The 27,500-nt window shown below is 41.8% G+C and overlaps 1 protein-coding gene across 6 annotated transcripts in view; it reads left to right on the forward strand.

Annotated features, from left to right (window-relative positions):
• nrxn3a (neurexin 3a) overlaps positions 1-27,500 on the forward strand; it is a 311,431-nt gene that overhangs the window by 108,425 nt on the left and 175,506 nt on the right. For 5 of the 6 annotated variants that reach the window (XR_011603028.1, XM_070978856.1, XM_070978857.1 and 2 more), the window contains exons 6-7: positions 19,869-20,170; positions 25,841-26,002. Coding sequence is in view for 5 of the 6 variants with exons in the window: in XM_070978856.1 (XP_070834957.1) it covers positions 19,869-20,170; positions 25,841-26,002 (464 nt within the window). In the remaining variant the exon portion in view is untranslated. Of the gene's footprint in view, positions 1-19,866; positions 20,171-25,840; positions 26,003-27,500 lie in introns of all 6 variants that reach the window. The other variant, XM_070978858.1, reaches the window with a different exon arrangement.

Below are 27,500 nucleotides of genomic sequence, written 5' to 3' on the forward strand. Positions count from 1 at the left end.
TGAATATTGTTGCTGACCAAGTCCATCCCATTATGACCAGAGTATACCCATCTTCTGATGGCTACTTCCAGCAGGGTAATGCACCATGTCACAAAGCTCAAATCATCTCAAACTGGTTTCTTGAACCATTAATATATAGATATAGATCTTTCTCACTCTCTCACTATTCATAATGTGTGTGTGTGTGTGTGTGTGTGTGTGTGTGTGTGTGTGTGTGTGTGTGTGTGTGTGTGTATCAATATTCTTGTACAACTGAATCTGCAGGATAGACTCCTGTAGATTTATCCACATCACAAACTACAGTGCAGTGCAATAACTACTCTTATGTATAGTATGTACACATCAATGATTTTAGACAGATGATGTTTTAACAAATAATTTACTACCTAGTGTCTAATGGGGGCTGTCTGATATAAATTTTAAGTCTCAAACACAAGCTGAAATAACCCTGATAACATAATTAGGGTGATTTTTTCAAGCACACACACACACACACACACACACACACACACACACACACACACACACACACACACACACACACACACACACACACACACTGAGAGAAATGGAAAATCCAGAAATCACATTGATATTCAACACCGCCCAAGATAATGTTTCCTTCATTCTGCTGCTCCATTTGTCTTTCCCTCTTCCCCAGCATAGTCATCACTGCCAGTGGATGAAATCTTGTCCCTCTGAAAAACTAAGCTGTTTTCCTTCTGTACACCACTGACTTCAGGTGAATGAGTGAGAGAAAGATGTACTTGGGATGTTCAGATGAATATGATTAGGATTATTGCCTTGGATATAATTGATATATTATTGCCTTATGGAATAAGGACAACAAATGGTCTTCTCAGGAGTTTCTACATGCTCTCATCTGAGCTGATGTCAGGTTCACAGGTTTTTTAGACTGGCCCCTCAGATTCCTTTGTGTCATCTTCACCTCCCTCTCATTATTTTAGAGATGAAACATATGTATAGCTCTTATTAAACATATTCACGTTGAAAATGAATCCCCATCCATCCATCCATTTTCTATGCCGCTTATCCCTTTCGGGGTCGCAGGGGGGCCGGAGCCTATCCTGGCTGTCAATGGGCGAGAGGCGGGGTACACCCTGGACCGGTCACCAGCCGATCGCAGGGCATGAATACCCTTCCCTTCCCTTTTAAGATACTATGGAATTAATGAGTTCTATTGTAGATGTAGATGTTTGATCAGATGAATATTTTTATGAGTTGAACCATGATCTCACTGAATTAAATTTTCAGAACAAAACACTGCAGTAGAGAATGAATGAATGAATGAATGAATGAATGAATGAATGACATAGTGCTCTTTCCTGTTTCCTGAACTAATGGAACAATTAATAAAATTTTGGTCATGTTACTTTCATATTCCTCTTGGTTACTTCATGCTGATTTGACTCATATTTAGCTGTCAGATTTCTTGTATACACCTGGCAATGATTTAGCTTGATGAAGACTTTGACAAAAGAAATAAACTCTGATTTCTCTATTTTGGCACTCTGCAGACTGTTTTGCATGCTCTGATCTATTTTATCTCGTCATATCTTGCCAAGATGACCTCTAGTTCTAGTTAGTAGCACTGACACAGTACTGTGTAAGGACCCCCTGGGAATGTTCTTGAATATGATAAACAGAACCAAAATATAAAAAAGAAATTATAATAGCAAAGTTTTAAGTGGAGAACCAACCACATTTTAATATAAAACAGATGCTGTGGAAAAGCTGGAGAAAATGGCACAAATTCAGTTCTTCCCACCCGGAACATACAGCATTCCCTGTGATCATAACTTTTACGTCTTTTATTTTATGTCATCTCCGCCTGGCATTTTTATGGATGAACCCATGCAGGACTCTTCCAAGCTCATCCATCAAGAGCAAGCTCCAAATGGAATGGCTTACATATGCCATTAAAATCATTATGAGTTCCTTACTCCCTTCATCCTCATTTCATTTAGAAGAGAAATTTTATTCACTCTTAGTACATTAGCATTTCATATTTCAACAAAATGAATAAGACTGACTCACTGGGTTAGTGTAATCTTGTATGGATTTTTTCTTTCTGTCTATCACCCCTTATTATGTAAAACAGAAGTATTCTGTTGGCATATTATATGTTTAAATTTAGTTGTTTATAGACTATAACAACACAATTTAAAACCTGATAATATTGATTGGATTTGTCATAAAATTTGGTCTTTCCATAGTTTTTCTTTTCTACTTGCAGGTGTGTCTGCTTTCTGAAGCAGGGCAGTGTTCTTATTCCACCCTTGCAGGTCAACTTCTTCATGGATGAACTAGCATGGTTCCTCTCGCACACAGATAAAGCTATCTTTTACTCACATTGTGATGTAGATGGAAAGTGAGGGATGCTCTCTGACCTTAGGGAACCATCATGGAGACAAGAGGCAGTGTGACTTTGGCAGCCCAAAACATAAATTAGAAGAAAATGTATTTATTTCTCTGTAGCCATAATATTTTTTGATGTTGTCTAGTGGTTGTGAGTTCTTTATAAGGTCTGACAATGTCAGTGTACTATAATGTTTATTCCTTCCACGCCAACGACTCCAACAGCCTAACAAACTGATATGAGCAGATAACTTACTGTTTTGAACTGAGATCACAGGACTACTTACAGTCGTTCGACAGTCTGCTCATATGTATTTGAATACCACTTTGTTGCTGTGTTGTCACTATGTTCCTAGATTGCAAAATATTGAAACTCACCCTCTGCCTAGTAGAATTGGGGTCTGATAATACGGATTTGACTGAAACATGTTCATAGGCTGTCCAGTATGTCAAGGGGTCAAGGCTAGTTGGAGTGTATATGATACATTTAATCATACAGTATTCAATGTGACCTCTCCACCTGCAAGGCCAAGAAGAGTAATAATTCAACCTAACCTCAGCATAGGTCAATCCCTACACATTCAATCCCAGACCATGCATACTTTAAATATTTAGTTAAAATATTGTTTCTGTTAGGTGTAATGCCAGTCGCAAAACTTTTAGTTTTGTAACTACACAAAACTGCTTCAAAATAAAATTCAAAGTTGTTAAAAACAAGTGTCTTCAGTCAGTCAATTGCACTTCCAGACTGAAGGCTATACAGGAATAAATATTCATATGAATATTTTTTGTTCTTTTTTGGAGTGTTTGTTTTGCACCTGGATTTGTGTTGAGCTTTGGACTTGTTTTGATCATCATGAAGCTCTCGTAGTAATTGGAGTCACTTCCGCCAGACAGAAAAAAGTGTACAGGTGCATCCGCATCTCCTGCTTTCCTTCTCAACACTATTCACTTTTCAAAACAGAGTCAACTCAGGAAGGGTAGCTGTGATTTGATGTGAAGTGGGTTCCATCTCAGTTCCACCTTCTCTCTTTCTCCTGCGCTGTCAGTTTTTTTTTCTCCAAATTGTTGTGGTCCTCCCCACATGCAGAAACAAGGAGGACACAGCTCATTCACTAAGTGTGTTTCCCAGTTTATTATGTATAAAGAGCTGGTGAGAGAAAGGTCTTTGTTAAAAACATTACCTTTGATTAATAATTGATTGTCCTATCATTTGAGGTGTTTTGAGAGCTAGACTGTCTGCAATGTCAGGTTGCTGTGAGATAAGAGAGAGATATGATGTCACAGTATTGTTAGAAGGAATGTGGAAGTTTGGGCCTTCGGGCTGGGCCAGTTGATCCTCGGACCTCTCAACACTTATCTTTTAAATCTAACTTATATCATCTGTTAAAGTTTCTTCAGTCTCTTGTTTTATCAAATCAGAAGAGAATAAAGAACGACCAAGAGTCCAGCAGAGTCTGGTGCAGTTATTAAGCATGCAAATACAGCCAAACCAAGGCTGGTTAATGAACACAGACTCTGACCTACAAACAGATTCGGCTGCCTTATATGCCCTTGCTGAGCACCTCTCAAGTGAGTTTCATCTCTAAGGGCTCTATTTTCGATTCCGCTGCCAGCGTGGTGCAAAGTCAGGTCCACTTTGCCGATGAGGTGTGGCGGCGCAGATTTTGGTATTATCGTGCACTGTGCTGCCGGCGCATCTACTCCCCTTCTCATCTCAGTCCCACCCAGTGACGCAACTCGGAAGGAGGGAGGGGAGAAGGCATGGAGTGGGTTTGAAACAGCTGAGTCAAATCTTCACCAATCACACCAGCTACTCACCTCACCTTTAAATACGCCGATGGTGAGGCGCATGGAGTGGAGTTGGGTTTGAAACAGCTGAGTCAAATCTTCACCAATCACACCAGCTCCTCACCTCACCTTTAAATACGCCGATGGTGAGGCGCATGGCAAGTTTCGAGGATGACTGAGCCCGCACAGGGAAGTGTCCGACGCCCAAACTTCTCCCAGGAGGAGACTGATGTCGCTCATGTCTAAATATGAGGTCCTTAGATGGTAAATCCTCGGCCTCCTCATCCTCCTCAAAGCAATGATGTACTCCATCTTCGTAGATAACGTTAAGCATTACAATGATTACATTTGTATTTGGAATGAAATGACGTGGGTAATAGCGGACAACATCATCACTTACGTTTTTCCATGTGTCTGTCTCTCTCTGTCTCTCAGTGCTCTGAGATAGATGCAGTATATATGCTCTGTAGGATGCCACGGCTGTTTCTGGTTGGCACAGCGACGTTAATTGATTAGTTTGCATCCCTGTTTCACCTGTGTACATTCAGTCAGGTTGAGTGACCATTACGAATGTGCTTGCGATGTGGTCAGATGAGATACTGATCAAAATATATAAATTTAGGTCTGACTGTATGTGCTGACTCAGATAGCTGCATTGAATCGTGGCTTTTGATAATTATTGATCGCAGTGAAATGCCAGACACTGTGTAAACCTGCCTGTGAGGTATTGGTGACGTGGGCACAGGACTCCGCCGGTCGCCCAGTGGTGCGGCGCTGGCACTCAGAGTTGATTAGGTCTAGGGTGGCGAGCTTTCAGCGCCGTTTTACGCCGCCGGCGTGGACCGACGAAAATCCAAATCTACCGGCTTATTATGCCGACACCTCCCCCTACTGCGCCGCAACACCCATCCTGGTGCACCTCTGTACGCCTCGGTTTACCAAAATACCAAATGCGCTGTGCGCCTGACTGCGCTGCACGAAAATGGGGGGTGCGCATCCTGTGCCGCCGAATCGAAAATAGAGCCCTAAGTCTCTGATAACCTTATTTTTTATTTTTTCCATATTTGGGGAATTTTCAACTATTATATACACTGTAAGAAAAATTCTGTAAAACCCTAAAATTTAAGTAAAATATTGATAATAATATATCTAATTCAAATAAAATTTAACTTTCATAAAAGACACATGCTCAAGATTGTAAACTAAAGAAAAATTAAAATCACCTGTAACTTGCAGTCTTTGCGTTTAGATCCATCCATCCATCCATTGTCCTCCGCTTATCCGGGGCCGGGTTGCCGGGGGAGCAGTCTGAGCAGGGACGCCCAGACTTCCCTCTCCCCGGACACTTCCTCCAACTCTTCCGGGGGGATCCCGAGGCGTTCCCAGGCCAGCCAAGTGACGTAGTCACCCCAGCGTGTCCTGGGTCTTCCCCGGGGCCTCCTCCCGGTGGGACATGCCTGGAACACCTCCCTAGGGAGGCGTCCAGGGGGCATCCGATGGAGATGCCCGAGCCACCTCAGCTGACTCCTCTCGATGCGGAGGAGCAGCGACTCTACTCTGAGCTCCTCCCGGGTGACAGAGCTCCTCACCCTATCTCTAAGGGAGCGCCCCGCCACCCTGCGGAGGAAACTCATTTCATGCGTTTAGATTTGATGTTTAAATATGTAAAATAAAGTTAAAAACCAGCAGAAGTACAAGCCACAATATTTAATGATTCAGATTTTGCAGAATTTCAGTTTTAATGTAATGCATTTAATATTATAACTACTGTACTGACTAATAATATCATATTAAAGATCAATGTGAAATATCCTCAACTGAAAACATACTTCACTGTTTTAATTAAAGACTTTTTTGTCTGTCAGAACAGGCGGCTATTGAAAATGAAATAAAAACAAACTTTTGGAATCAACTCCAGGTTTTTCACCAGAAAAACCAGCATTTTTACTTTGTCTGGCTTGAGCAGGGCACGTTGATTAACAACTTTGCCCGCGGTGCTGAAGACCCGTTCTGATGGAGCAGTTGTAGCACAAACACACCTGGCCTGGCTCCATCACTTTTCCACCAGAGAAGGGGGTTGTCGTCTCCCTGAATAATAGGCTCGTGACAATACGCCGTTACCTCTGCACCTGCTCGCTCCTGCACGGTGCCGACCTGACATGCCACTGCCACTTTTATCTTAAGGAGACTGCCCAGAGTCATCTTTTTTTTTTGGGTGGTTCGGATTGCGCTTCTTCCTCCTCCACTCCTCGCCACTGGACCCGCTGCTGCTGCTGCTTTCCCCTCCAGTCTCACCATCTTGGCCTCTAACTCACTCTCGTATCCTCCACGGTCCAGAGGGTCAAGGAATGTGCATTTTCTCATCAACTTACGCACTGTATCGCTTTCATATTTTCCCTCCAGCTTGGCAAGAATTCCAGGCTTTATTGACTTTGTTAATGGGACGTTCTCGTCTGACACAGCCAACACATCGTCCCTGCAGAGCTGGAGCATGGGAAGGATAGAGGAACTGGTCACATAGTTTTCTCCAGACAAGATATCAGTGAAGTCAATTCCTGGTTTCAGTGCGTTGTGAACAGCCTGCAAGACATCCGTGTCCTGCCAGGTGAGTGACAGGTTGCTCCTTCTGTCATCAGACAGGACGTGTCTGATTGCTTGGGCCTGCTCATGGATGCGCTCTATCATGGATAGTTTAGAGCCCCAGCGAGTCCTGTCGATGAAAATAATAGAGACTATATTATACATATTCTAGTACATGTTATTCTATGCTACACCCTTGCCCAATAAATGATAATAATCTAATAAGATGTATTTATTAATCTGCACCGCATGTAGCCCAAGACCTATAACAGATTGATATCGGTTTACCGTTACAAGAGTATGCTCTGGGAGTCCCAGTTCCACTTGTTTCTTGTGCAGTTCACTCTTCCAGTGCCAGCTGTGTGAAAAGGCCTCAACAAATTTACGGCATAGTCCGAGGGCGTGCTCTGTTTTTTGCCTTTGGTCCTGTACTGCATTTGTAACAGCCAGGTTAAGAGTGTGACCGAAACAGTTAACCCACGGCCAATGCAGGGACCTGATTGCGGCAGCACTGTTGGCAGCATTGTCTGTGGTTAAGAAAGATAAGATAAGATAAGATAAGACAAGATAAGATAAGATAAGATAAGATAAGATAAGATAAGATAAGATAAGATAAGATAAGATATACCTTTATTAGTCCCACAGTGGGAAAATTTCAGGTATTACAGCAGCAAAAGTGGATAGCAAACATAGAGGGCATCAGTAAAAGGATATTAAATAATAAATATCAACCAAACAATACAAGGAGTAATGAAATATGAGCAAACAATACTGATATTGAACATTGATATGAATATGAACCATCAGTACTGACATTTCACATTGAATGATAGTACTCCTGACTGGAGTAATGATAGTGAATGGTTTCCTATATTGCACATAGGAATTGATATATTACATTGCAAGTTGAGATACAATATCTTCAGAGTATGAATGAACACAGTTGATGTGTATTATAGTGCAGTCATATTGAAAGTCTTGTGAGTGTGTGGTCTACTGGGAGCACTGCTGGTTGTAAAGTCTGACTGCTGCAGGAAGGAAGGACCTGTGATAGCGTTCCTTCACACACTTTGGGTGAAGCAGTCTCTCGCTGAAGGAGCTCTCCAGTGCTGTTAAAGTGTCCTGCAGGGGTGGGAGTCGTTCTCAATCATGGATGACAGCTTAGCCATCATCCTCCTCTTTCCTACCACCTCCACTGAGTCGAGGGGGCGTCCCAGGACAGAGCTGGCCTTCTTGATCAGTTTGTCAAGTCTCTTCCTGTCAGCCGTCGAGATGCTGCTTCCCCAGCAGACCACTCCATAAAAGATGGCTGATGCCACCACAGTGTCATAAAAGGTCTTCAGGAGTGCCCCCTGCACTCCAAATGACCTCAGCCTCCTGAGCAGATAAAGTCTGCTCTGGCCTTTCTTGTAAAGTGCGGTTGTGTTGTGAGTCCAGTCCAGTTTATTGTTCAGGTAAACACCCAGGTACTTATAAGATGTCACTATCTCAATGTCCGTTCCCTGGATGTTCACCAGTGTCAGGGGGCAGAGTGGTTGTCTACGGAAATCCACCACCAGTTCTTTGGTTTTCCCTGCGTTGATCTGGAGGCAGTTCCACTGGCACCAGTCTACGAAGTCCTGCGTCAGTTCTCTGTACTCTCTGTCATCCCCATCTGTGATGAGGCTGACGATTAAAGAGTTGTCAGAGAACTTCTGCAGGTGACAGGTGGGTGTGTTGTATGAGAAGTCTGCAATGTAGAGGGTGAAGAAGAACGGAGCCAGGACCGTTCCCTGCGGGGCCCCTGTGCTGCAGACGACCGTGTCGGACACACAGTCCCGGGTCCTCACGTACTGTGGACGGTTGGTGACATAGTCCAGAATCCAGTGTGTGAGGTGATGGTTCACCCCGGTGTGCTTCAGCTTGTCCCTCAGAAGTGCAGGCTGAATGGTATTGAAAGCACTGAAAACATCAAAAAACATGATTCTCACAGTACTCCCAGGTTTCTCCAGGTGAGAGAGAGCTCGGTGTTGGAGGAAGATGCCAGGCTGGTAGGCAAACTGAAGTGGATCCAGCGATGGGCTCACCAAAGGGTGGAGATGAACAAGGACCAGCCACTCTAGGGTCCTCATTAGGTGGGATGTTAGTGCCACCGGCCTGTAGCTGCTGAGGTCCTTGGGGTGCGGATTCTTAGGCACTGATACCACGCAGGATGTTTTCCATAGCTGTGGCACTTTCCCCAGCTTCAGGCTCAGATTGAACATGCGTTCAACAATCCCACACAGCTGATCTGCGCAGGACTTGAGGAGCCTGGAGCTGATGCCATCTGGGCCTGCAGTCTTCCTCACCTTGATCCTCTGGAGCTGGTTTCTCACCTGGGTTGTTGTGAGGGACAGGTTGGTGCAGGGGGTCTGTGTGCTGGAGGGTGTGGGTGGGGGGGTTGAGTTGATGGGATGAGCAGTGGGGGGTGGCTGTGAGCTGAGTGTTGCAGAGGGGGAAAGGGGGGGCTGCAGCATGGAAGACTAGGCTGGGGGAGGGACAGATGACTGATCGAATCTGTTGAAAAATAAGTTCAGGTCATTTGCCCACTTTTGGTCCCCTGCAGCTTGAGAGTCAGGTTCCTTGTGGCCAGAGATGGTTTTTAGGCCTCTCCAGACTCCACTGACATTTTTCTCCTGCAGCTGAACCACCATCTTCCTCCTATAGGTGTTTTTCCCCTCCCGGATCTTCCATCTCAGCTTCTTCTGCACAGCCTTCAGCTCATCCTTATTTCCTGATTTAAAGGCCCTCTTCTTCTCCTTAAGGAGAACCTTTATGTCAGGGTTAATCCACAGTTTGTTGTTGGAAAAACAATGTACAGTCCTGGTGGGTATGGTGTTTTCCGCACAAAGGTTAATATAGTCCGTAATGCAGTGTGTGAGACCCTCAATGTCCTCTCCGTGAGAATCACAGAATTCCTCCCACACAGTTGTCTCAAAACAGTCCCTCAGAGCCTCATCAGCCTCGTTGGACCATCTCCTCACTGTGCGGGACACAGCTGGTTGCCTGTGCACGAGAAGTTTGTACACAGGCAGGAGATGAACCAGGTTCTGGTCGGATCTTCCCAGGGGAGGGAGGGGTGATGAAGTGTATGCCTCCTTAGTGTTGGCATAACACAAGTCCAGTATCTTATTGTCTCTAGTGCAACATACTGGGTGAAGGTGGGCAGAGTGGAGGATGGAGAGGCATGATTAAAGTCCCCAGAGATAAGAAGGAGGGCCTGTGGGTGCTCTGTTTGCAGCCTGCTTGTGACAGAGTGGAGAACATCACAGGCTGCATCAGCCTTAGCAGAGGGGGAATATACGCAGCTATTACGATAACATGCGAGAATTCCCGCGGCAGGTAATATGGCCTCATGCTAATGGCTAACAGTTCAATGTCCTTGCAGCAGAGTTGTTCTTTAATAGTAATGTGTCCAGAGTTACACCATCTGTCATTCACAAACACTGCCAGCCCTCCTCCTTTCCTCTTACCGCTCTCTCTCGTCCTGTCGGCCCGCAGCAGCTTAAAGCCGTCCAGCTTCACGTCCGTGTGTGGAATCAGCGGAGTCAGCCACGTTTCCGAGAGCATCATGAGGCTGCACTCCCTGTAGTCCCTCTGGTGCCGGGTCAGTGCCGCTAATTCGTCCAACTTATTGGGAAGAGATCTCACATTCCCCATGATAATGGACGGGAGGACGGGTCTGTATCTCCTTTTTCTGGCGCGACGATCGGCTCCGGCACGGCTCCCCCGTCTCCTCCTTTTCAGCTCGCGGGGAACGTCGGGTCTCTCTTGGGGCAGCACCGCTGTGTTACGGAGCATCAACAGCTGATCCCTACTGTAAACAATAGGGCCCTGGCTGCATACGGGGTCCCCAGACACGGTCGTAAACAATGAAAAAAGCAAGAAAAAGATCAGAGCAATCACGGTGACTTTGGTCTCCATAGTGCCCCGATCAATTGCAAACACGCACGTGATAATATATTAAAGAATAATAAAAGAAGACCAAACTAAAACAGAAAAAAAAAGCTCACAGTGAGCGGGAGCTGCTGTAACAGGCTGCCACTCGTGCAGCGCCGGAAGTAAGGAATTGTTATGACTGAAAGTTTATTCGCATCAAGTTGCCATTCCTGAAGCGCGTCCCTGAGCACAGCCACATGATTGTCCGCAGTACGGCTTTCAGGAAAATACTGATGAAATGTCTGAAGGCATTTAGATTGAAGTTTCCACTCAGGTGTAATGGTGTGGACAGTCAGGGACATACAGGTGCTGGTCATAAAATTAGAATATCATGGAAAAGTTGATTTATTTCAGTAATTCCATTCAAAAAGTGAAACTTGTACATTATATTCATTCATTACCCACAGACTGATATATTTCAAATGTTTAGTTCTTTAATTTTGATGATTTTAAACTAAAAACTAATGAAAATCCAAATTTCAGTATCTCAGAAAACTTGAATATCACTTAAGACTGATACAAAAAAAGGATTTCTAAAAATGTTGTCCAACTGAAAAGTATAAACATGAAAAGTATGAGCATGTACAGCACTCAATACTTAGTTGGGGCTCCTTTTGCCTGAATTACTGCAGCAATGCGGCGTGGCATGGAGTCGATCAGGCTGTGGCACTGCTCAGGTGTTATGAGAGCCCAGGTTGCTTTGATGGTGGCCTTCAGCTCTTCTGCGTTGTTGAGTCTGGCATCTCGCATCTTCTTCTTCACAATACCCCATAGATTTTCTACATCAGGCAGAGAGCACACATCAAGGAGATTATTCTCAGGGTGTTTTATTTTCAATCAGTAAATTTACCGTTGCGTCTAGAACTCACATGTGTAATCAATTCAATTCAATTCAATATTCCTTCATTCGTCCCGTGAGGGGAAATTCCAATTTCACAGCAGCACCAATAAAGTGGATAGAGTGGTAAAAGACAACAAGTGCATGCAAGTTAAACAGTTAGTTAAACATAACAAGTATATAGAAAAAGGTGGGATAGAAAGAAAAAAACGTCATCCTAAAAAATTGTAAATAGTATTTACAGACTGTTATGTACCGGTAGTATTGCACAGATTATTGCACAGGTTATTGCACAGATTGTTTCACATGTTATTGCACAGATTATTCTACATATTATTGTACTGATTACTTTGAGCAGATTCTGTTGTACAGTCTGACGGCGGCAGGAAGGAATGACCTGCGATACTGCTCCTTCGCACACTTGGATGTAGCATCCTATCACTCATGGAGCTCCTCAGTGCAGTGACTGTGTGTTGGAGGGGGTGGGAGTCATTGTCTGTCATGGAGGACAGCTTGGCTGTCATCCTCTTTTCCCCCACCTCCTCCACCTGTTCCAGAGGGCATCCCAGGACAGAGCTGACCTTTCTGATGAGTTTGTCCAGCCTCTTCCTGTCAGCTGCTGTGATGCTGCTCCCCCAGCAGACTACACCATAGAACAAGGCAGAGGCCACAACAGAGTCATAGAAGGTCTTCAGGAGTGCCCCCCGCACCCCAAAAGACCTCAGCCTCCCTAGCAGATAGAGTCTGCTCTGTCCTTTTTGTGAGGGAATTTTCTATCACAGGCCTTCTGTATTAAGGCGCCCAAAAGTCTCAGGGTTGGATAACACAGAGGCCTCAGACAGAGACACAACATAATATTTGGAGGCCATTCTAGCAGACAGCAGATAGGAAGTCTCTCCTCGTGAGGTAGCCAAGGTCTTGCAGATAAACTGTATAGACTGACATTTTAAGAGAATTAGGTTAAAAGTGTCCTCAGTTAGAGGGATGGATGTCAGGGCATACGTAAGTATGGTATGAGCTATTGTTTGGGCTTTGACTATCCAATAGAGTACCAGAAATGTAGAAGGAGGGTGCAGAATATCCATAATAAGGAAATAGTGCAAGGAATAGAAGGGAAAACATGTGACATTGGGGGTATTAATACACCCCATTAGATCGGACATCTTCAGAGTTTGGTGTGGCACTACCTTGGTTCATTTGTGGACATTGTGTTGCTCATCAACTTCTCCTTGATGCATCAAGCCTGCAATAAATACCTCTGCATAACACATCTGAAGTCTCCTGGTGAACTCCCTCCTTCAGCTCACAAGAATTTCCACCACACTTTTTTATAAAGTGCAGTGGTGTTATGAGTCCAGTCCAGTTTGTTGTTCAGATGAACACCCAGGTACTTATAAGATGTGACCATCTCAATGTCCCTTCCCTGGATGTTCACTGGTGATGGGGGAGAGTGCGGGCGGCGGCGGCGGAAGTCCACAACCAACTGCTTGGTTTTATCCGCATTGATCAGCAGGTGGTTCTGCTGACACCAGTCCACAAAATCCTGGATGAGTCCTCTGTATGACCTGTCGTCTCCATCTGTGATGAGGCCGACAATGGCAGAGTCATCAGAGAACTTCTGCAGGTGGCATTTGGGTGACAGGTGGGAAAAGTCTGCTGTATAGAGGGTGAAGAGGAACGGTGCGAGCACTGTTCCCTGGGGGGCCCCCACACTTCAGAGGACAGTCCCTGACACACAGTCCCGTGTCCTCACATACTGTGGGCAGTTGGAGAGGTAGTCCACTATCCAGCATGTGAGGAGTTGGTCCACTCCTGAAAGCTCCAGCTTGTTCCTCAGGATGGCTGGCCTGATGGTGTTGAAAGCACTGCTGAGGTCCAGGAAAAAGACCCGAACAGAGCTCCCAGGCGACTCCAGGTGAGACAGGACTCGATGGAGGAGGAAGATGAGGGCATCGTCCACTCCGATGCCAGGCTGGTACGCGAACTGCAGCGGGTCCATGGACGAGCTCACCAGGGGTGCAGGTGGGCAAGGACCAGCCACTCCAGGGCCTTTATGAGGTGCGATGTTAGTGCCACCGGCCTGTAGCAGCTAGTATCCTTAGGATGTGGGGTCTTTGGCACAGGTATCACGCAGGACGTCTTCCAAAGGCGAAATGAAGCCTTTATTGTTTGCATAAAGTTGCTAAGTGCCTTATTCTTATTTATGTAATATGACATACAGTACATCTAGCCTACTGTTCTAAGATTCAGAATATGCCTTTATTTCTCTAAATATATATAAATAAATCTAATAATAAATAAGGAACTATAAGTGAAAAACTCTGGGAACCCCTGAAAGTTTAATCTTTATGTATTCATTATGCTGTTTTATGTAAAAATTGAATCTGAAAAATAACTACTAAAGCTATCAAATAAATGTAGTGAGCCAAGGTTCCTGCCACCCTCTTTATTAGTTTGCTCTTAATCATTAAGGGAAAGGGAAGGGAATCATTAATCATCACTTTTGGTATTTCAATTAAGATTTTGTGTTTGTGTTATTTTACAAAAAGTTAAGGTCTTTTTTTTCAGTGTACACAAAACAAAGAAACAGTATACTGTATTCATTCTAACCCCAGGTGAGTTACTCTAAATTTTGACACCAAAATTTTCATTTTTGCTGCAAACGAATATCGGTTCTAAATATCGGCTATTGGTTTCGTTTGATTATTAATAATCGGTAAGGGCCCTGAAAAATGCATATCGGTCAACCTCTAGTTAAAACATTTGTATAACACCTTTTTCTTGAGTAAAAATTCAACCAGATACATTGAACGGAGTGGACTTCACTTCAGTTATGACGATGCTACAATTATGTTAGGCCCCTACAGACCTATTTGCGCAGCTTTTTTTTTTTTTTTTTTTTAATGACGGTAATGAAACTCATACCATTGCTGCAGGATACGTTATTACCAGATTTCTGCCCAACGCTAGCCAGGAGAATTTTCATTCCCAAAATCTCTGGATCAAGAGGGGAGGACACACACAATATTAACCATTGGCTTACTGTTGGAGACATGGGCATGCAAAATATTACTCAACAGCATCACACAAAACATTCTCATTATGACTGATCTAAACTTGGTTCCATGAGACAAATCCAATCTTTGTATGCCTTTACTCTGTTTGCCTACCTGTCCCTGGGTTTAATTCTGCGCCCCACCATCTGGTGATATCACTCCTGGTTCTTCAACCTTCTTAGTCTCAATCTCACAGGTGATACACTGCTGTGTGAAGCACAGTTTGACACAGTGAAGAATATGGTAAATGAATTGTACTCGTATAGTGCTTTTCTAGTCTTATCAATCAAGTGCTCTGCAATACATGTCTATCATTCACCCATTCACACATACATTCATAACCTGATGGCGGGTGCTACCATGCAGGGTACCAACCATCAGGGAGACCTAATCATTCACACACACATTTACACACTGATGCACAGCATTGAGGCGACTAGGGGTAGGGCTACACAATTGATAAAAATTTTTATCAAAGTCGCAATATAGCCAAGTGCAATATTCAAACTGCAGAAGCTGCAATTTTTTGATTGATGACATGACAGTCAAATGTGTGACAAAAATGATGCAGAGATGCTCTGGCCTACAAATTTTTGTTCTCCAGATGTTAGAAAACATCTCAGTTTGGTACAGATGCCAACAAATGTCATACCATTATGATGTGAAAATAATCATTCCCACTAATCAATCCATCCATCCATCCATTTTCTATGCTGCTTATCCCTTTCGGGGTCGCGGGGGGGCCGGAGCCTATCTCGGTTGTCAACGGGCGAGAGGCGGGGTACACCCTGGACCCGTCGCCAGCCGATCGCAGGGCACAACCATTCACACTCACACTCACACCAAGGGGCAATTTAAAGTCACCAATTAACCTAATGAGCATGTTTTTGGTCTATGGGAGGAAGCCGGAGTGCCCGGAGAGAACCCACACATGCACGGGAAGAACATGCAAACTTCACACAGAAAGGCCTGACCCGGGAATCGAACCTGCAACCTTCTTGCTGTGAGGCACGTGCACTACCTGCTGTGCCACCGTGCAGCCCCCCCCCCCACTAATCAATCTGTCAAAAAAAATGCAATATGATTTTTTTCAGCATATTGTGCTGCCCCATTTGTGTATAATACAGGTACTTACTTCAAGAATTGTATATTTAATCACAATCACATATTGTTATCTGCCATCTACCCTGCACACACCAAAGTTCAGATCAAACCGAAAATATTTCACACCACTGAGTAAATGAATCATATCACGTGTCAATATGTGTTTGGATGTGAGTGAGAAGAGAAAAGGGGTGCTACCTGCAGGTTGAATGAGGGCCTGAAGTGCTGAAACCAGCAACCCCACAATACATCACAGCAACTCCCAAGGCAGTTCTGGATCTCAGCAGATGCTGCATTTTCCCTTTTGCAAAAGCTGAGAGGACAGAGACAGGACAGGTCATGTTTATCAAATTTCTTTGTTCTACTAATCTCTCAACTAGTTAAAGATAGGGTATGTAATAATATTCAATAGAATCTATTTTTTCTATTAATTTAAATGGTCTTTACATGTCGACAGCAGAAAATATCATATGAGCTCTGAAAAAGGAACAAAGTAAATTGGGTTAACTCAGCAACAACCAATGTTAGTAAAATAACGTGAATGATATGACAAAGACTGGCTGCCTGTAAACACGCAAACCTCCATCTAAACCACATTCAAGATATTAACGCCATGAGAACGCCGTGTGTTACACTGTGTCCGTACTCCAGCTTTCTGTTCTCCGTTTAAATCCCACAACTCAGATTTGCTCAAAATAAAATAAATTAAAAAAAGGCAAGCAGATGTAAAATAATCCAGGTAATAATACAGGTAATGCATTACTGGTGGACCTAGCGCTGATGATTGTGCGCCATACCCATTCAAACTGACGTATTTTCAAAAAGAAGGTGCGCACAGTTGTCATTGGCCAGTTTCTTTGATGACAGCCACATTAACTAATCACGTTCAAAGCAACATAGTGAGATAGCCAATAGCAATTGTTCTTGTTCTTGTATCTTTTTCTTTATCAAGAACAGATGATAAAGAAAATAAATAAATTAATTAATGAAATAAATGGATGATTTAGTTTTATTTGTAGGCTGATATATTTAATTAAAATTACAGAGAAACAAGATACATATTTAATTTCAAAGTTTTAATGTAAAAGTACACATAAATATTAAACTAATCTTTACCTTAAAAATACAGTGAAAAACTTTAGATTGCTAGTATGGTCATAAATCTTTATATAATGAGCTACATGTTTAATTACAGAGTTTTAATGTAAAAGTATCTAAAACTAGTAAGAACTAGTAAGATTTACCTATATATATATATATATGTGTGTGTGTGTGTGTGTGTGTGTGTGTGTGTGTATATATACAGGTCGAATGTAAAAATATGCCTAAATATAAAAATAATAAGATTTATCTTAAAATTACAGAGAAAAACGTTAGAATGTTAGTATGGGCATAAACTCTTATATAACGAACTACATATTTAATTACAGAAAATTACTGTCATTTTACATAAAATTGTAAAAATGTTTTTTTTTTCTGTGAAAAAAGAAAAAGAAATAAATGCAATTTGTCATTTAAATACATCAAAATACTTAAAATAACAGGCACGTTGTTAATTTATAGATATTGTCTGTATAATTTTTATTTTTTTTAAACCAGAAAACTACTGTTAAAATTTAGTCATTTACCATAAAATTGGGATTTTTTTCTTACAGTGTATGGCTTGGGGTCTATGGCTGGCCCATTGCCACCTGGTCATTTGGAAATGAGTTCTGTAACTATTGGTGTCCTGATCCAACTTAGTTCTAAAAATAACATATACGAGCCATAGTATGGCAGGGGCATGTTTTGCACCTGCATATCCATCCATCCATCCATTGTCTATACCCGACTATCCCTTTCCGGGGGGGCTGGAGCCTATCCCAGCTGTCAACGGGCGAGAGGCGGGGTACACCCTGAGCCGGTCGCCAGCTGATCGCAGGACAACATATACCGACAAACAACCATTCACACTCACACTCACACTCACACCTAAGGACAATTTTAGAATCACCAGTTGAATTGTTGGTTCTCTGTAGATAAAAGAGCTTGGTCTGTATCAGCTCTATATGGAAAGTGTCCTGAGACAACTTCTGTTGTGATTTGGCGCTATACAAATAAATGGAATTGAACTGAAATTGAATTAACCTAATGAGCATGTTTATGGTCTGTGGGTGGAAGCGGGTGGGAGTGCCCGGAGAGAAACCACACATGCATGGGAAGAACATGCTAACTTCACACAGAAAGGCCCTGCCTGACCCGGTGATCAAACTTGCGACCTTCTTGCTGTGAGGCATGCGCACAACCTGCTGCTCCACCGTGCTACCCCCACCTGCATATCATGAGAGCATATCTCATGGGAGTGTGTTTACACCTGCGTACCACAGGAGCATATGTCAGGTACTTTCCTGAGGCCTGTCTGTTTAGGTCCAATATTTAGTCTGATCTGAGCATAAATGCTTTTTATAAAAATTTGCCTAAATGTTATCGAAAATACACCACAAGCTCTCCTTAGGGACTTTGGGTGAGCTCTGGTTTCTGAGATATATGATTGAAATCTACATTTCTATATTGCTGATTAACAAAGGGCAAAAACAACTTAACCCTGGTCATACATGCTTTTGATCAGCATTTGCTGTGGTTTTGAATTGAACCTGCTGGTTGCTTTAAACCATCATGATAAAGGAGTTAGAGCACCACAGGACAGTAGTGGCCTATGTCATACTTTTAAGGAGGCATGGTATGTTTGCTCATTTGAAATGTGAGTAATAACCAATGAGAAGCAGGGCAGGTAAGAGCATCAATTAAGAGCATCAATTCAGTTTCATATTTCACTTTCAAAGTCTCCAGAAGTACACACTGAAGCACACACTCTTCTCCCTCATGACATTTTAGAGTGGTCTGTGTTGTATGGGATGGGTTCTCTTGGAGGAACTGATGCCTGAGGTGTCTGTTTTAAAGAGATGAAAGCCATGGCCATTTGTTTCATTATTTTTTTCCTTTTTTCAGCTTGGGGTGGGGCTTTGCAGAGCACATGAAAGCTGGTCTCATGTAGATCCTCATAGTGTCTTGGTAGCTTCTGTGTTCTGGCTAAGCCCACAGTCTAGTATTTTTTGCTGCTACAGTGATTTAATTGAAGATGATCTCACAGATACCGACTGTGCTGGGCTGTTACTTCCCTTTGTCTCAGCACTTTCTTTTTTCTTCCCTGTATTTTCCCTTCCTTTTCTACGAAGATGACAAACATAGTCAGTATACCCTATCCTGACTTCTCTCTGTAGTTTCTTTCCCATCTTTGCTTCTCTCTGTGTCATCACAAGCTTAACCACTGTGGCAAGCTGGTTATTTGACAGGAAACGTCAATTCCACTGGAAAGATTAGGCCTTTGAAGTTATTATCTGCAGTCGCCCTTTTCTTTTCCCATTACCTGTATTCCTTTCTGTCACTTGAAAGGAATATTGTTGAATACTTGTTGAATATTTCTGAAGGTTCTTATTTTCTGCACAGGGTTTTGTCAGTCAGGGAGGTCTTTAATTATGCAGTGATCATCTACTTAATTAATGACTATTTTTTACCTACGGACAAGAATGTTTTCAAGGTAAAATTATAAGTGATCATATTTAGCCTCATAAACCTATTTTGTTTCTTTTAATGTCCACCCAGGAACTTCAGTCAGCACAATGAGATTATAATGTATGTATACCTGTTTCAACCAGAGTAGTAGAACTGAGTCTTGGCCTAAAGACACACCCCTTGATTATTTAATCATTATGCCTATTAACTGAGAGTACTTAGTCTCAGCCTTAAAAAAAAGACTCAATACAAATATGTTTAAATGTCATTTTGATTGTGAAGCAATTGTGAAACATAAAATACTTGCAACTGCCTTGCAATTGTTGTATGAAGACTTGTTACTTGAGTTGGACTCAAAGATTTGAGACTTAATATCAGACTTAATTTGACAGGATTTGAGTCTTGACCTGGACCTACAACAAAAAGATTTAAAAGGAGTTTTTGGAGAGAATTTCAAAGTTCTATAGATTTGACCAATGGCTGCCTGCACAATATGGCCCTCTATGAAGAAAAAATTGGTTGAATTTTATCCCTAATTTGAATTTGTTCTGTGTGAGTGACTGCAAATATACTGTTCCAAACAACTTTCCTCTTTTTTCTTGTTACTACAGCAAGGGAGGAGAATGTGGCCACTTTCCGTGGCTCAGAATATTTCTGCTACGATCTCTCCCAGAATCCCATCCAGAGCAGCAGTGATGAGATTACACTCTCCTTCAAGACATGGCAGCGCAATGGCCTCATCCTTCACACTGGCAAGTCAGCTGACTACGTCAACCTGGCACTGAAGGATGGTGCTGTCTCTCTCGTTATCAACCTGGGCTCTGGAGCCTTTGAGGCCATCGTGGAGCCAGTCAATGGGAAGTTCAATGACAACTCATGGCATGATGTGAAAGTGACCCGCAACCTCCGACAGGTAAGGGACAGAGGTGGACTGTATTGTGAAGAAGTGAATGTTACATTTTGTTGCAATCCTTTCTTCAATCTTATCTTAATAAATGGTATTGATGGGGACATATATCAATTGAGCTGTAGCATGCCAACTAGCCAGTAGCATGCTGCTAGCTTGCTGGGTTGCTAATTGTCAGTTAGCTTACTTACTGCTACTTAGCATGCAAACTTCCTCTGTTGTCTGTTGCAGGCTCTGTGAGAAGCAGTTCATACACACTAAGAGATTAGGGTATGAAACTGGATGGTGCACAGTTTAAATGATAGGTTCCTTTGTTTTGGACAATTCAGGTGATCATTCCCTTAAAGGCCAGCACTGTAAAGATGGTTTACAGTTGACAAGTTATGCAAATTTGTCTGTCAACATTCACCAAACTTGATCATCAAGATTTACTTACAGGAGTGAATTCTCTGCTTGTGGTACTTCGATCAAAGTGTAGTAATTTCAGCCTAACATTTCCATTTGAAGCCACCATTGTACAAAGCAGATTATTGCAGTTAAGTCCAATTCTGTCTGAGGTCTGATTTTCTCACAGTCTGTCATCTTAGCTCTTTCACCATCTGTCAAGACATCGCTGCAGATCATTCCTCTCTTGCCATTATCTCTTCCTCCCTCTCTGTCTGTCTGTGGACAGCTTCATGGCCGTTACTACAAGTGTGGTTCAATTCTACAACAAACACTAGTTGAGCAGCTACTTTACCAGATGTACAACAGACTAGCAGATGGAGTTTCTTGAGAACAGCAAGTCACAGTAAAAGCTAAGAGGTTGGAGGGGTGTAGCTTGTTGTGTGGTCTAAACCCTGCATAACACTTGATTACATACTACATTTTTTCTTGTAAATCCCTCATGTTTAGGTAGGCAATTTCAATACTGTGTAGGAATTCACTCACACTAAAACTGCAAACTGCAGTAGATAGATAATTAAAGAATGCAAATATATGGAATGGCTATTGTAGAATAAGGTTGACCATATGGTGAATCAAATATACTGTCTCATGTCATGAAAACCTTAAGGATTTCAACTTTAATGAACAAGACTTATCATCAATTTATATTTTTCTGTTGTCAGCAAATCCCATGAAAAAACCCCAAACCAACTGTGTATTAATGTGTCTCTCAGTCTCTGGCCTCTCTTTGGCAATCAGCTCAAAATCTTTTTGTTTATTAAAAATGTAAAAAAATATATAGTTTCATAATATTACACTGAATACATTACATTACACTGATTTGTCCAAAACAACTTCCAAAAAGTACAATCAACTGTGTGGATACACTCCAACAATTGTAAGAATCACAATGTGTGAAGTCAGATTAAATCAAATTTGATCAACTATGCCAAAGTGTTTAAGTGCTATATTTAGAACAATAAGAGCATAAGAGCTAGAGAAAAAGTTGTCTTTTTTAAAATTGTATTTCCTTTTTATTACAGATGAATTTAAGCCTGCAAGTAAATGTGTAAGGTTTCTGCTGTCCTGATGTCAGCACAGTAAGCAAGAACCAGTGTCATGAATCAGAATCAAATTCAAATTCAAAGCCACTAGTAGCCAGTGCAGGCTGTGGGGGAGTGGTGTAATGTGGGAAAACTTAAGCAAGTTGAATACCAAATGGGCTGCTGTAATCCAGATGAGCTGCAGAGCTCAGATGGCACATGTAGGCACACTACATAGGAAAGAGTTATGGTGGTCTAGGTGCGAGATGAAAAGAGCCTGGACCAGACACTTCTGCATCTTTTTGGTAAGGAATGGATGTATGTAAATCTGCAGGAGTGGGTTGTAGGAGCAATATTGATAGTGAAGGACAGTTGGTCTCATACCCATGTTGCACAGACACCACTGAGTTCTTAATTGTAATAGAGGAGTTATGCATGTGGGATGCCATCCCTGGAAGGAAGAGCGGCTTGGTCTTGTCAAGGTTGAGCTTCAGGTGATGCGAAGATATCCAGCCAGAAAAGCATAGATTAATGCATCACCTAGGTTTCAGATGGGGGGGAAGACAGGATTAGTTGAGTATCATCTGCATATCTATTTTAGTAAAAGCCATGTGAGTGTTTAACAGAGACAAGTGACTTGATTTAAAGAGAAAAGAGGACGTGATGCAGAACAGAAGAGATCCCAGTAGTGAGGCTTCAAGGTTGAGGCACAGATTATCTCTAAATTACCCTGTGAGTGGGGTCTTTGAGGTAGGGTGTGAACAGGGAGAGTGCAAAGCCTGATACTCCCAGTTCTTGATTTCAAAATTGGCTTTTGAAATGGCTCAGTGATTTCCTAAAACAGCTGACAGTTTTAGTGATGTTACTTAAATAGGGCTACATAGTTTGATGGGGCCTATTTTCAGTGGTGAACTACTACACAGGATGGGATATGTGGGATTGAGTAAAAAGAAAAGAAAAAAAAAAAAACTACAATGTGTGTGTTCATGGTAATGAAGAAAGATATCACTGCCAACAACTGACAACAACGGAGCTCTATGACACAAAGGAAGAAGATATAGTGGGATTTTTATACACATATAATACTTTTTGAATGACACAGTGTTGGTTTTGGTTTTTCATTTTCATAGGATTTGTTAACTATAAGAAATCTAGAATATCAAATGACGATGGATCATGGATTGTGTTTTTTACACCTGATCCCAATCTGCATCCTGTGCAGATACCAAATTTAAACTGATGCCTCTATTTATTAATTGCCAAAGAAATGTTTACTCCAAACATGCTCAGTATACATAGTAGAAGTAAATATTTACAAAGTAGCAGAAGATATGCAATGTTGATGAAAAATGTATCACATGCGATGGCACAATGACATATAGGCCTACATACAGAAATCAGCCTTAGCCTACTGAATTTACTACTACTTGTTGCAAATACTGGAGGTCCTGATGCAGAACTGTCAAGATGAACATCTTCAATTATTGATCTGATATGAATGAAAGTTTAACTGGGAGAATGAGACAGCTGAAATTAATGTGACTTGATCAGCTGACCAATACCTCTGTTGGAATTGTTGGAACAGCAAAAACCCTCAGTCAAACCGTGTACAGTGTTACTTCTCTCACAAATAATCTATGGTCAAGTGCAGACACACAAACCTGAAAAGCATGTTTCATTTTGGCCTGTTATCAAGTTAATGTTACTTATGCCGCATTTCCACTAGCACGGCTCGACTCGACTCGACTCGACTCGACTCGACTCGACTCGACTCGACTCTACCCGGTTGTTTTGTGTTTCCATTAGGGATAGTACCTGGTACCCGATACTATTTTAAAAAACTGCTCTGGCGAGGTTCCAAGCGAGTAGAAGCGATACTATATGTGTGACGTCAACAGCCTGTCGGCCACTGATTGGCTGGAGAGTGTCGTCACTGGTCTGCGATGTCCAACACCGGAAAAACAATCCCGCCCCCTCCATTGTAACACCGGGAAACAGCAACCGCTGACTTTATTCTTCATTCTCACTTGAGGGAAATGGCTGCTCGTAAAATATCACCGTGGTCCGTCGACGAAAAGCCACAAACCGAGCAGCAAATACAACATCGCCTCGATGTCCTGCATTGTTTTTCGGCTCTGTTTGCGTCGCGTACAAATTGACGTCAGGGCAGTTTCGCGCAGCCGTGGTATGACGACCCTGCCTACGTTGAGGAGGTACTATGAAGTACTCAATTGTAATGGAAACGCAACCAAACCAAGTAGAGTAGAACCAAGTTGAGTAGAGCTGGAACTGTGTAATGGAAATGTGCCATATGTGACACCTGATATGACCTGCAACCAGCTACATTTGTCATTTCATCTGGTGAAAGTTACGATTAGTCCTGGCCAAAGATTTTTCTTCCTGTTAACCTCTACCAGTGTCTATCTTCATAAAGGTAGTGACTGAAATGAACCGTGTTTTTACTTACATGTGCACTAACTCCCTCACTTTTCATCAGTTGGCTTTCATTTCATTTACTTTAATGTACCACTGTTCACTTCAATAAATTTTTTTCTTACCTACCCCACCTTTCTGCAAAGCAAAGAAGCATTGGACACACTATGGTAAACTCACTGCATTGTATGGTAGATATCATTCTTTTTGTCAATTTTTTGGTTTGCTGTGTAGCCTACTCTTCCCCTTCCTCTTTTTTACTTCTGTACATCATGATACCATTCCCAAAAAAATAACTAAATGGGTTTTGTATCCACCAGCTTTCATCTTGGGTTATTTTTCTTGTCCTTCTGACATTCACTTGCACTGACGGTGCTTTTCTGCTTTATGATCTCTGCCTCGTTTTTAGCCTCCTATAACTGTTGCTTCTAAATCTTCTTTATTCTAGATTTTCCTGTTAAATGTTTTTGGTGATAATATTGTTGAAACTGCCAGAGGTGTACTACAACCAAAAAGAAGAGACTACCACTCTGTAAATCTTGACCATTGTGTCCAGTACACTATGTGTACGATCAGACTCATCATTTTAATTAACATAGTGAAAATCCAAGGCAACCCACACTGCAGGAGAAAACTTGATAAGAAAATAAGACAGGACAGAGGAAGTCCACAAAGAATTAAGAACAGACATCTACATTTGGAAACAAATGTCTCAGATGTTTTAGATGGCTTGAGACAAATAAAAGCTTATGAAGAAACAGGATTCTAATTGGTATTGGAATTCCTTCAATCATGATATTTTGACAGTCTATTATACTTGCAAAAGAACAAAGAAGTTTGCATCACAAGGATTCTAACTATGTATTATCAGCAATATTATTACAAAGTATAGTACCTTTCAGTATGTTGTGTCATTATATACTGTACATACTTCAGACACCTTTTAGTGTTGAGGTTAGTCAGGATCAAGCAGTTTTTTACATATTACTTTATGTTTACAAATTGATCACATATCGTTTTGTAGTCTTAATCTGTAGTGTAACTTATAACTGTTGCTCTCAAATAAATATAAGCAGTGAAAAAGTAAAAGGAAGCATAAAATGAAATAGGCCTACTCAAGTTAATTACAAGTACTCTAAATATTGTATATAAGTACAGTACTTCACTGAATGGTCTGCCGTAGGTTTTCAGTACATGACATTGCTCCCAGACTGATGCCCTGCAGTGTGGTTCTGTACTCTACCAGTCTGTGTGTCCTGCATGTTTGCAATCAATTTTGTGTGGTGTGACACTAACTCCTCCCTCTTTTCTTTTGGTGTGTGAGTGCTACTTCTGTTACAATATATGTATTAGTTTATTTTATTCCTGAGTCATGTAGACATAAAAAAAGATAAAAGAGTGAACATAGTTTGTGCAATACTAGATCTACATGAGTATGAAAATCAGAGCGTTTGTCAGTGTCTGGAGCTAAATTCACCCACTTAATATCTTTGTTTTTACATTTTACTAACCTCTCATACCTATCAATAGTTTCAATGCCCACAAATAGCATCTATTAACTTACATCAAAAATAAAGAAAATTGTGGGCTGGCAGATTTTCTTTATATGTGTTCTGTCTGATCCATAACACAGGTAAACATGTCACTGGGTCTGAGATTTATAATTCACGCAGACCTGAGTGACTTCTAAAACAATCCTGTAGGCCAATGTCTGTCCTTAAAATCCAAGAAAAATGTTTTATCTCCATCCTCACTGTTCACACCTCATTGTCAGGTGACAATATCAGTGGATGGGATTCTGACCACCACTGGATACACCCAAGAAGACTACACAATGTTAGGCTCTGATGACTTCTTCTATGTGGGTGGAAGCCCCAGCACTGCTGACCTGCCTGGATCCCCAGTCAGCAACAACTTCATGGGCTGTCTTAAGGAGGTAAAGTACCTGATTCATTGTTTATTATGTGTTTGAGTGAACATGGTCCTGACATGATAAGTGGTTGTTGAACAGCTAATCAGTCAGTTTTTTCTAAGGTTATTCCTCCAGCTGAATTTGAAATTATCTTTTTCATTTGCCCTTTTTTGCTGAGGACATTTGATTTTCTGAATCTGTCCGCTAAACAGGGAGTAACGCCATGATCTTCATTGGAGTCCTATTTCCCTCCACTGGACAAAAGTGGGTTTAGTGGGAGATGATGTGATCTTTCTTCACCAGCTAGTCTCTATCTTTGCCTGTCTACAGTTCGGTGGTTGGCAGGTTGTGTACAAAGGGTTCATAAGAGCTTGTTTGCTGCACTTTTTTTTTGACAATAGGATTAATTCAATTCAATTATTAATATTACTTTATTAATTATTTGGAATTTCCCCTCGTGGGACTAATAAATGAATATTGAATTGAATTAATGAAAACAGTGGCATTCCAATCATACAATAAATCTACAGACCACAAACCCAAAACAGTAAGATAGAAGTGGCTAAAAGACTTTTTAGAACTCAAGAGAACTCTTTGTAGGCTTGTCATTATGAGATATGTGGGGATACATGGCCAGTACAATTATTCCCTGATGTGGTTGCAATGAAAATGTACATGTTGATATATCTGGTGCAGACCTTAAAAACACATCAAGATTGCTTGAAATGGAGGTCTTGATCTGCTCTCTAGCAAGGTCTTGTGTTTTGTGAATATAAACTTGACCAACCACAAGGTCATGTAATATTAGATTTGTGATTGTAGCATGAGTTGAAAAGCTAAACTATCACATTTAGTCAGTCCATTTGTTAAGGAAGTGACCTAGTATCATTTGGTAACATGTATATGCATCACTGATGCATTGTATACTTTAGAGTTAAAACAGAGGTATTGTTGTGATCTGGTTGGACCTGGTTTGGTTTTTAGCAGATATTAAGAATGATTATTGATAACAGTAACAACAACAAGCATCACCCTGAGATCAGGGACCAGTAACCAAACTGTGGATACAGTCTCACAAAAGGGTCTTTTTACATAAAGGGCCAGTGTTTAAAATAACATTTTGCATTTGTCAGTCGAACAGTGAAGTGTTGAATCCAAGCACTGACCCTCACAACCAGCTGTTACCACAACGCATATGCTCAAATAATCACAGACAACTGCTCTTTAATGTACATTTGCGTTTATTTAGCTTAAGCGATACTGACCAACAATTAATAATCCTTCAAACAATAAACAACTATTATCCAACTACAACACGGACAGCTATCATAAGAAGGGTAAAGGCAGCAAGTGTATGGCACATGAAAATGTGAATGTATGTGTGCAAGTGTGTGTGTGTGTGTGTGTGTGTGTGTGTGTGTGTGTGTGTGTGTGTGTGTGTGTGTGTGTGTGTGTGTGCGTGTGTGTGTGTGTGACAGCATGTGAGGGGAGAGGCAGGAGAGAGAGAGAAGGCAAAATGGTG

The sequence above is a fragment of the Chaetodon trifascialis genome, chromosome 14 (genome assembly GCF_039877785.1).
Source record: "Chaetodon trifascialis isolate fChaTrf1 chromosome 14, fChaTrf1.hap1, whole genome shotgun sequence".
NCBI classification, from domain to species: domain Eukaryota; kingdom Metazoa; phylum Chordata; class Actinopteri; order Chaetodontiformes; family Chaetodontidae; genus Chaetodon; species Chaetodon trifascialis.